A 12,098-nucleotide genomic window follows, 5' to 3' on the forward strand; every position below is an offset into this window, starting at 1 on the left:
TCCGGTGGCTTCCACATGAACTGCACCTTAAACAACAACTGTTCACTCATATCATGACATCCCCCTTTTTTTTTTCAACAACAGGGGCAAACAACAAAGTAACTCACAACACCACTCAAGGCCCATGTCCAGAGGGAAAAAAGAAAGGGAGAAAATAAAATGCCTCTTGGCATACTCACATTTCTCTCTAGTGAACACTTTTTTTATTTTTTTTTATTTTTAATCACAGCATGTGCTCAAAACATAATGTTCATTTTATTCCTCAATAAGCCTTCTGGGCTTGGAAACAATACGTCCACTCGCAGTTTTGGGTGGGGAACTTGGAAACTCTGTGGGAGTGACATTTGTACTTTGCATGTCCATCTCACTTTGTCCCTGTGTTTCATCACACTCATTTTGCTGTGTTACGTTTTGGTTGTCCCTTGACTGCCTTAGAAACTTTCTGTTCCTTCTATATGTCTGTCCATCAGGCATCTGAACAACATAAGATCTTGGATGTTCAGATAAACCTGTCACCTGAGCTGGATTCCATACACCCTGTTGCCACATTCTGACAGTGTCACCAACCTGCAGTTGCTTAAGTGCTTTGGTTCCTTGGTTAAAGTATTCTCTCTGTTTCTGTTGTCTTGTTTCTAACAACTGCTGCACTGTCTTAGTGACCATGTGGGGTTTCAATCTTTGCGATGTTGTTGGAAGTCTTGTTCTTATGCGTCGACCCATTAGCAGCTGGGCTGGTGACGCTCCAATGTCCTCCAACGGTGTACTCCTCAGATTCATTAATGATAGATACGGGTCATTCCCCTCGGCTTTTGCCTTTTTTAACAAGAGTTTCACTGTTTCTGGCCAACTTTTATTTCTACAGTCCATTCATCTGTTCGTGTCTGTGTTTTTGCATTTACAGCTCCAATGAACAGACTTGCCTGCTGATCCGTAGCTTCATCGGCGACAGTGTGCACTTTTCTCGATCTACACATTCTGGCAAAGTGATTCATTTTCCCGCAGTTCTTGCACTGTTTGCCATAAGCAGGGCATTGGCGTAATGCATGCTTAGTTCCACATCGTTTGCAATTAAACGTGCTTGCTTGGTCTTTGTCGTTCAGTTTCATCTTACTTTGTCTGTCTTTTTTGCATGTCTGCTTATGTCTCACTGCATCTACGTCTTTACTTTCATGTGCAGAGACTTGAGCATTTTGATCCTCCTCATGCATTTGCTTGATTTGAGCTTTTGTGGTCTCAGCTGCAATGCAAAGCTGAACTACTTTTTCGAGAGTAATATCATCTTCTCTTAACAGCCTTTCTCTCATTGCATCCGATGTAATTCCACACACTACCCGATCTCTGATGAGGGATTCTTGCAGTTGTCCAAATTCACATGACTTGGCCCTTAGCTTTAGCTCCGTGATGTACTGGCTAATTGGCATATCCCCTTGCACACACGTGAAAAACTTGTACCTTTCATAGGTTATGTTTTTCTTTGGGCTACAGTATTCCTCAAATTTCTCCATTATTTTCGTCAGCTTATGCTCATCACCATTTTCCGCAAACGTGAAGGTATTATACACTTCAACCGCTTCCTCTCCAGCAACGTGAAGAAATAGTGAAGACTGTACCTTGGGTGGCTTGCTAGCACCTCCTGTAGCCGCGAGATACAGCTCGAACCGTTGCCGAAACCGTCTCCAATTTTCCGAGAGGTTCCCTTGCAGCAAATCAAGTCCAGCTGGCGGCTTAAGCCCTTCCATGTGTGCGACACTCTTCTATAGCCTTATCAGTTCACTTCTGACACCATGTTACGATATTACTTCAGGGAGCAGACATGACACCGTCTTAGGTTTTAGCCATCACTTTTTTATTATCTCCACACCACCCTCCGGTGGCTTCCATATGAACTGCACCTTAAACAACAACTGTTCACTCATATCATGACAGAGAGAACTGGCTTTGACCCAGGAAGTCCCCCTGCCTTTGGGCCTGCTGTGTCCATGGCTGCTGCACAGTCAGGATACTTTTCCTGGACTTCTCTAGTGCTTTCAATATCATCCAGCCAATTATGTTCCAGGAAAAACTTGAACGGATTGAAGTGGACCCCTGCCTGGTGACCTGGATAAGCAGCTACCTCACTGAGACACCACAGTATGTCAAGCTGAAGGACTGAGCAGCACTGGTGCACCGTAGGGCACAGTGCTGGCCCCTCTTCCCTTCACCCTATGCACTTTAGACTTAACAACTCAGAGATGTGTCATGCATGTCTCTGCACTCCTTAAACATCTGCAGGAAACTCCTGTGGATGTTCTACCAGTTAGTGGTTGCCAGCTTGATCTTTTACGTGGTGGCGTGCTGGAGGGGTGGTACATCCAAAAAGGATTCCTCCAGGCTGGCGAAGGTAGGCTGGCTCTGTGGTTGGCATGAAGCTAGACTGACTCTCTGGTAACAGTGGCAGAGAAAAGTACTCTGGAAATTTCCTCTGCTAACTGTCATCAAACCACAGAGAAACCGGATCAGCGACGGGCTGCTCCTCCCCAGCAGCAGAACCAGCAGGGCTAAAAATTCTTTGTTCCCTGAGCCATCAAACTGTACAATTCAGGGAGAGGGGGAGGAGTAGCAGCAGGAGGGAAGGGCACGGGACGATGTTGATCCAGTGAAATAAACTAAACTTATTACCTCCAATGCTAGAAATCACAGCATGCTTCACTAGAGCTCAGTGTTCCAGTTCTCTCATCATCTGGAATTTCTTCCGATCTCCTCTCCTGACATTCCGTGGCATTTATGCCAGTATATCCGTCACGCTGACCACCAATTATATATTTGCAACAGTCTTTAACCTTTGTAACGTACAGTCATCACTTCTTGGTGATGCCTTCCTTGGGGATTTGCCCAAAACTCGAGCCATAATATGCATCATATAATTCCTTTTTTAATAATGTATAAAAATCCTTGTAGATAGATGCTGACTATAGCTCCATTTGGTGGCACACCTGTCAAACTACTACACACCCAACATAAAGCTTTACCTATATTACTCCAAGATAACTTGGAAAACAGCTGTTATGGAGCAAGAGGCTAACACCATTCTTTGTACCAGGTTCTAAAAATGCTCTTTAATGCTGTGCAGCATTTTAACAGTCCATAACACTTTTAAAATATTCACCTTTAGACCCAGCCTCAAGTGATCCTGCTATATTGAGACAGCAGCTACCTCCTCTCCAAACAAGTCCAGTTAGCCTAATAAAATTTAACAAAAGTAAACGGTTTTGATTGCGCATACAGTACAGGAGTAATAATTAGTAGCTTTGATTTCATTACGTTATGTGTTGAGTGAAACTGAAATGGGCTTATTCATCAAATACTGATTTTTGAGGGGTGAGGGTTCAAAAGAAGAAAAAATTAAAACAACCCAGGACATCATTTTCACACCATAGAAACAATATAACAGTATAAAGCAGCTATTGTGGCATACCAGGTTGCCTAGCAACATGATTATTTGCACACATTTTGACATCAAGGCTGCTGTAAAATGAGCCAGAGCTGGCTGTATGTGATTGGTAAATAAATATTAAACTGTAATGGGATAAAAGATGAATAATTACTGCAGCGTTGAGGATGGGATTTTGAGCTCGAGCAGAGTTGGTCAAAGTGGAGATTGTGTTACCCAATGCATAGAGAACTTCAAGTCTGATGTGACCTCTTCCTTCTCCTTTTCCTCCAGATCTTCTCCAAAGTCTTTGAGGTGGCCCGAAGTCGAGTCCTGTTTGGAAGCTTTATCCCAACACCACGGCCCCGGCTCACCTCCAACAACAACATCAAGAAGAAAAATTAGCAGCACACCATGTTTTCCCTGTCATGTTGGGGTTTTTTTCCTCTCCCCCTCTCTCTTCCCTTTTCCTGTCACATCCACCTTCTGCCCTGTTTTAAAATGATTTGAAATGTATAAATAGATTGGTTTTTTGGATATAGATGATGGTTCCTCGCCATGCTGGCTGTGGGTTTAAGGGCACGCTGTAGTTCTGAACAAAGTGGTATGATGTATTTTATTCTCAACGAGGGTTATGATTCTTAGTGTGGGTGGCCATTCTTACACCATTATACCAGGTGTGGTTACCTGTCAAATAATGACTGCACATTATTAATCCCCGTTTATCTGAATGTATGTATGAAGAGCATGTCACCAGACCCTCCTCACTTCTCTCTTTGCGGTACTTCCTCTTGTCTTCATCAGGTTTCTGTGTCGCTGGGCGGCAATACAAATAGTTGTCACAACCAAAGTTTACAGTGTTACTCGTAGAAACTCTCTTAGTGTTTCTTGTGACTCTGCTGAACATATATCAGCCATAAAAACTTTCAATCCACATTATGTAGGGTGTATACAATAAAATAACCCTGTGACATGAACAAACATGATTTCAGGTCAGGGCTCCAACCAGTTCTCTTCATTATTAAGTGATTTTTAAAGTCTTACTTCAATTGAACCTTTTCTGAAAAAGATGGAAATGACAGTTATGCAGCAATTTGTTTGTTTTTTTGTTTTTGTTATTTTCTGAGGTTAAGAAAGGATTTTAATTTTATTATCAAGCTAGTTCAGATAGTAATCTATAGTTACCTTAATTAGTTTGTCTGGATCTGGGAAAGAGCTGAAAGTAAAGGAAGCAAAGTTTTGATAAAACCAGCTCAGCACTTAAGTATTCACCTTAGTAGAATGATCTGCAGGTGTATTGTACTGATTGACAAAAGACAGTGTCTGTCAGTTTTTGTTTTTTTTTGTTTTTTTTTTTGTTTACTGTTTTAAGTGGATTATGACTTGACGTGTTTACCTCCAGATACTCTTTATTTTTAATACTCGGCTTTGTCAGAGTCCTGCTTGCTTTCCAACAGCAAGATATGAGGTATCAGACTCATGTATGTTTGCAGTGCAGACTAGCATAGAGTGACCAAAATATTTGTTCAACAGATCTGAGACATTTCCAGCTCTCTACTTGACCTACCAAGAAAGATGTCTTACTAAATGTTCAGCTATTAAGTTTATCTATGTCTGGATCTCCAGCTTCTATACATTTTCTGCTACTTGGTCCTCTTAACCTGACTGCCAGTATTTGAGTAAAACTTTCATTTTTATTCTCCAGTGTAGCTCAGGTTAGCAATGTAGAGTATTTTTATTATTTAGCTTTGGGGGGGTTTATTATTAAACTTAAGCTCTCTTCCCTTCATCATTCCTCGTTGTCCTCTTTATCTTGGCAGATCTGATGGACTGAGTCAGCTCCTCTTGTTTCTAAACCACCCAAGACCACATAGTAAAACACCAAAAAATTGAATTGTTTGCCATTCGATCTGTTGCATCGCATATATGTAACACAACACTTTGTGGGTCCAGATTGGTGGGTCCAGTGTTTCTATTTTCAAAGCCAAAATCTGTAAATTGAATGGCAGGTTCATTCCAAGTGTTGGCATTGATCTCAGGGTCAGAGGTCATAAAACTTTGCTTTACTGATCAGTTTTCTTTTGTAACCATTCCATCCACAACGTCACCACTGTGTGCTCTTTGTTTTTTTACAGTGTACTTCTTTTTACTGCCACACACACACACAGGCTATGTGTATGAAATATAAACCTTTATAAACATAAATTTTCTAGACTTTTTTAGCTGGCAGAACGTTTGGGTGGTAAACCTCATTTCAAATCACTAGATGTAAAGGAATGCTACGTATATATATGTATATATATGTGTGTGTGTGTATATGTATATATATGTGTGTGTGTGTGTGTGTAAATTTATCTTACATGAGCACTGCAATTTCACCCCTTGCTGGCAAAGAATGTTTATAATCTGTTGTTTTTCCCCATTATGTTGTATTTAAAGTTATTTAAGTTAACTTATTTTTCAATACACTATTAAATCAGACTTCAACACACATACCGGTGGTGTTCTGTCTTTACATTTTTTTTCCTTTAATGAAGAGGTAACACTGAAAATGCTAATGGTATTCTAGGTTGGCACAACCAATGCCAACATGGAAAAGCTGGACTGATATCTGAATGCTGTTGTAACTCAAACTAAATGCACAATAAAATACCATTTTCATCAAATTACCTAAACCATAGACTACTTTTGTCTAAAGTAGAGAAGAAAATATAAAAACCATAGAGTACTTCCATGTCCAGATTCTGCATTATTTGTAACATAATCACTTAACATAAAATATTTGTTAGATGATAAAACGTCTGCTGTCGTTTATTAGCTTAATGTCCATGCTGACTTTAGCAACCAGAAGATTATATGTATGTTTCTATACTTACATTTTGTTTTATGAAGGAAATTTCATTTGAGTTTAAGATAATGTGAATTGTTTTTTCAGTATTAACATTACAAAGTCATATGTTTAGCAAATGTCTCAGACATTTCCCCTTGTGTAAATTTTACACAGATTTTTTTTTTTTTGCACATACGCACGACCGCTCAAAAGTTTGGGATGTACTGGAAATTTCTTTCGTTTGTGTATTAATCACATCATTTTAGTAATAGTAGTAACACTTTCTGTACTCAGTATAGAAAGCTCACTCTTGACATCAGTTGTACTCCTGTGGAATGTGATCACAAGTGGGGCCCAAGTTTTATTGCACCTTCGCAAGCAGACTCATTTTCCTATTGAGGGCTCTGGACATCTTATTGCAGAGGAGATGACGGTTGGTCGGAACTGTTCCTAGACTGAAGAGATAAGGATCTGCTAATAATTGATCTGCTGTGGAATGTTCTTTGTTTGGGAGGTATAAAAGGGTTCAGGGTGATGTCTTTCCCTCAGAAAAACGGGTTAGGAGTGTCACTCCTAACCCCTGCAGTTTTTCTTTTCTTTTTTAATATCATGGCTCAAGAGTTGGCAGTTCGTCTTGTAATCGGAAGGTTGCCGGTTCAAGCCCCGGCTCCGACAGTCTCGGTCGTTGTGTCCTTGGGCAAGACACTTCACCTGTTGCCTACTGCTGGTGATCAGAGGGCCCGGTGGCGGCAGTGTCTGGCAGCCTCGCCTCTGTCAGTGTGCCCCAGGGTGGCTGTGGCTACAATGTAGCTGCCATCACCTGTGTGTGAATGGGTGGATGACTGAATGTAGTGTAAAGCGCTTTGGGGTCCCTAGGGACTAAGTAAAGTGCTATACAAATATAGGCCATTTACCTCACTTCAAAAGGCACGCTCGCCTGTTGGGTGCATTTTCATTCAAGATTCAAGACCAACGGGAAGAGCCTTGGCTCCTTATTATTGCAACAAGTGGGTGCAGGGTCCTAGAAACTCAATGAGTTTGAGTATTCTAGTGTGAGAAATTGCGCCCTGTTGCGGTAGTAAGTGCAGGATCTTAGGAGCTCAACAAGTTAGGCGTTCTAGTGTATGTTTTTTTAGCACTTTTGCACCAGTGAAAAAAGGCAGAAAGGCTGAGCGGAGGACGCTCCGTTACATTATGGGAAAGTGGCCCAGTAAAATGGCCAGTGGGGCTGTGGGAGGCATTCCTCTAGGTGGTCTGGGTGAAAACTCCATTTTTGATTCCATGGTAAAAAAGTTTGGACTTGATAGTATCAGATATGTTGAGAAATGGCAAAAAAAAAAAAGAATGGTTTTGCTGCTTAGTGTGAACCAGTTGAGAAAGGTGGAAGAGCAACTGGGGGGAGAAGAACAACAAATGTTAAAAAAGAAAAACGTTAAATCGACTGATGTGCGTAGGATCAATGATTTCAATTCAATTTTATTTATATAGCGCCAAGTCACAACAACAGTCGTCTAAAGGCACTTTATATTGCACAGTAGATCATACAATAATAGATACAGAGAAAAACCCAACAATCATATGACCCCCTATGAGCAAGCACTTTGGTGACAGTGGGAAGGAAAAACTCCCTTTTAACAGGAAGAAACCTCCAGCAGAACCAGGCTCAGGGAGGGGCGGGGCCATCTGCTGCAACCAGTTGTGGTGAGAGAAGGAAGACAGGATAAAGACATGGTGTGGAAGAGAGACAGAGATTACTAACAGGTATGATTTAATGCAGAGAGGTCTATTAACACATAGTGAGTGAGAAAGGTGAAAATCAAGTGCATCATGGGAATCCCCCGGCAGCCTACGTCTATTGCAGCACAACTAAGGGAGGATTCAGGGTCACCTTGATACTCAGCTTTGCCGTTGCTCTGCGGATAGCCAGGTGATGAGGTATGGTGTCGAAATTCCCATTTCCGGCTGAAGTTGGCAAACTCTGTCGAGCTGTACTGGGGCCCGTTGTCAGAAAAAACAATATTTGGGATTCCCTGACGTGCGAAATGAGCCTTTAGTTTCCTAATCACAGTATTCGACTTGGTATCAGGTAGATAATCTATCTCCCAAAAGTTGGAGTAATAATCAACAGTTATTAGGTAGTCCCTACCCTCAAAGTTGAATAAATCTGTCCCAACTTTGGTCCATGGTCTAGTGGTCAGCTCGTGTGGTTTTAGTGTCTCTTTCTGTTGTTTTGCATCCACAGACCGACATATGTCACATGTAGCGATGTACTTTTTGATGTGGTCGTTCATACCATGCCAGTAGACACAGTCTCTAGCTCTCCTGAGGCACCCTTCTGTGCTGATGTGTGTTGAGTGAATTCGCTGTGTTATATCTGCCTGGAGTGCTTCTGGAATCACCACTCTCTCTCCCTTGAAGACCAGTCCATCCTGTGTGCTCAGTTCATCCTGCAAAGATTGGAACTGAGTTATTTCAACAGGTACATCTTTCTTACAGACCGGCCACCCCTTTTGTATTGTTTTTATCAGCGTTTGTAGTGTGTGGTCGGTTCTTGTCCCTGCTCGTATTCTGTCCATGCTTTCTGTTGAAACAGGTACATAGTCCACCATGTTGACACATTCTGTCTCCAACTCCATCTGGCTTTTGATGCTGTCCTGCAGGTAGGCCCTACTCAGCGTATCAGCGAGTAGCATGTCGCAGCCTGGAACATATGTTATGGTTATATCATATTTTTGCAGCCTTAATAACATCCTTTGCAGTCTCTTAGGTGCATGTAACAGTGGCTTTTTAATAATGTTCTCGAGTGGCTTGTGGTCTGATTGCAATCTCACAAGACAACCATATGTATATTGGTGGAATTTCTCCATCCCAAACACAATAGCTAAACATTCCTTTTCAATTTGTGCATAACCTCTTTCAGTGAGCGTCAGTGCACGACTTGCAAATGCCACTGGTTTTCCATGTTGAGTCAGAGCTGCTCCCAGTCCTGTTTCGCTGGCATCACACTGCAGTGTCAGCTCTTCTTCATGGCTGTAATATTTCAAAACTGGGACTTGTGTTAGTTTTTCTTTCAGTCTTTTAAATGCATCTTCCTGCAAGTCTGTCCATAGGCTGTCTCTGTGCGTCAGTTGTCTGAGAGGCTCACAGTCGTCTGACAGATGCTTGTAGAACTTGGATAAATAGTTGACCATTCCAACTAGTCTCTGCACCCCTTTTATCTCAGTTGGTGCTGGCATCTCTGTGATGGCCCGTACCTTCTCTGGGTCAGCTCTCAGCCCCTCTGCCGTGAGTAGATGTCCGATGTATGGTACTTCCTGTCTTCTAAGCTTGAGTTTTTCCACATTTAATTTGATGTTCCTCTCTCTCTGCAGCGTTCCAGGAAAAGTCTCAGGTTTCTGTCATGATCCATTTCTGCCAACTCAGTTGTCTCTCATTTTCCAGTGATCAGGATGTCATCAGCAATGATGTATGTGCCTGGCAGGTTCTCTAACGCTTGCATCAGTTTGCGCTGAAAGACCTCTGGCGCTGGGCTGATCCCCATCGGCATTCTCAGCCAACGAAAGCGACCAAATGGTGTTGCGAATGTCATGAGATAGCTTGACTCTTCTGTAAGCTTCACATGCCAAAAGCCATGTTTCACATCACAAATTGTGAAAACTTTCGCTTTTGACACATCTGGCAAGATGTCATCTGTTGTTGGTAATGGGAAGTGACTATGCTTCAAAGCTTTGTTGAGCGGTCTCGGGTCAATACATATCCTGGGTTTGCCATTTGCCATTGCACTGTCACCATCCCACTGATTCAATCAGTACTACATTCCACTAGTGCTATTATTTGTCTGTCTGCAAGGCTCATCAGTTCCTCTTTCAGTGGTTTCATCATCGACACTGGGACTCTGTGTTTTGGCAGTTTGACGGGCTGCACTGTTGTGTCGATTTACAGCTCATATTCACCTTGGAAACATCCATCTCCTGTAAACACATCCTGAAACTCGGTCTTTATCTCTTCCAACAACTACATGTTTTTCTCTGATGGAGCTGTTGTCACTGAGCTGTCCAGAGCACATATGTTATCATATTTAACTTGTATTAGCTTCATCGCTTCACTAGCTGTTCTCCCAAGTAGAGGTGTTTTACAATCCTCCTCTACCACTTGGAACTCGACTCTGTACTTTTTGTTGTTTCTTGGGTTTGTCAGCTTGACCTTACACTTTCCTAATGGACACAGCCTTGACTTATTGTACATCACAAGAACCTTGTCTGTGTGCTCCATTTTGATGTTCGGGTTCAACAGGTTGATGGGAATAACGTTGCAGGTTGCACCACAGTCAACTTGAAACTTGACCAGGCTGTTGCCAATCATCATGCCTGCAAACAGCTGCTCTCGTTTTTTCATGTCTGATGCTTTGATCTGGTTCACTTCTACTGCAGTCTGTGTCATAGCTGTGACAGTCATTATGTCCTCACAGGAATCCGAGACCTGCTCCGTCACTGTGTGGACCTTTTTTCCATTTTCACTCTGTCTGCTTTTACTCCTGCATGCTATAGCAAAATGATTTTCTTTGTCACATTTTTTGCATTTTTTTCATATGCTGGGCATTTTGATTTGAGTCTTTCATGTGCTCTTCCACAAAATCTGCATGGTCTCTGAATGCTATTGTGACCAAGTGGTCGGCGGGGTTATAAAAGAAATGATAAAATGACAACACCACCTGGGGGGAATTCTAGCCCCCAGGAAATATAAACTTTAAAAATGGAATTTAATTTAAAAAAACAACGTTTGCACAGGTTCAGGGATGCACACTGAGGCCGGCTCAATGTATTAACAGCATTTTATTTATTAAAAAAATAAAAACAAAACAACAAAGACAGCGCACTAAATGTCTAAAATAGTGTCCCAAATTACAACAAAATAAACATACAACTGGGACTTACCAGCAGCGGTGGACCAAAAGAAAACCACACAAAAAAACCCCACTATAGTCTATTCACCTGGTGCTGTACAACAAAAGTGTGGAAAACGACCCGCCACCTAAGGTCCCACGGCCGCTGGTAAATCCTCAGTTCACTGAAATAAAAGCACAAGATATACACGTTAAACAGGATAAAAAAAACCATGGGACATAAAAAGGCGCTCTATATACTAAAATAAAGAAAGAAATTAAAAGGAAAACAGAGACCTGTAATAAAACACACCCACATACACACCACAGAGCACAGATTGGAAACACTCGTGCTCTGCGAGCCAGCCCACAGCTGGTGCTGGTTCCGATTGTCCATAGCCCTACTCAGTCTCGCGCAGCTCTCCGCAACTGGGAGAGGGAAAGAGAGAGGCGGTACCGGTTTTTGTAACACCAGCCCAATATGCAGCTGAAGATCGCCCCGACCAGCCGGGAAAGCTGGAGTAAAACGATAGTCCAAAAAGGGCTTAGCATGAAACCCAAAGCCCCCAGGGGCGAGGCGAGGCCAGCAGCGGGAATAAAACTGGACGGCCAACAGATCGGAACACAAGATGAAACAGGGCAAGACAAGACAGCAGCTAGGCAGGCGTCTCGACTCTTTGCTTAAAAATCAGGCAGTTGGTCCCTGAGAAGGTGCGGCAGCAATCAAACCCTACAAACAAAAACAGGCAAAGATAACCTTAATCGTCTCTAATTTACAAATACTAGCAGCTATAATATAAGCGGCTTACCCCAAGACTGGAGGCGCTGTACTGTACGGTGAACGCAACTCACACGTCTCTCCACCACAGCTGGAGTAAAGAAAGAGAAACAGCCGCGCTGTAGCAGTCACACAATCCGATTGTATCGGTAAATTAACCAATAGGCCAGCATTTACTGCTGTATCGCACCAGAAGCTC

General features: G+C 42.3%; 1 protein-coding gene across 2 annotated transcripts in view; it reads left to right on the forward strand.

Annotated features, from left to right (window-relative positions):
* LOC309708438 (atlastin-2-like) overlaps positions 1-6,054 on the forward strand; it is a 41,806-nt gene extending 35,752 nt beyond the window's left edge. For both annotated transcript variants that reach the window (XM_082536494.1, XM_082536495.1), the window contains one exon: positions 3,704-6,054. In XM_082536494.1, the coding sequence (XP_082392620.1) occupies positions 3,704-3,814 (111 nt within the window). In that variant the 3' untranslated portion in view covers positions 3,815-6,054. The remainder of the gene's footprint in view (positions 1-3,703) is intronic.
* The last annotated feature ends 6,044 nt before the right edge of the window (positions 6,055-12,098 follow it).

Source organism: Aulonocara stuartgranti, assembly GCF_965226115.1.
Source record: "Aulonocara stuartgranti genome assembly, chromosome: 6".
NCBI lineage: Eukaryota > Metazoa > Chordata > Actinopteri > Cichliformes > Cichlidae > Aulonocara > Aulonocara stuartgranti.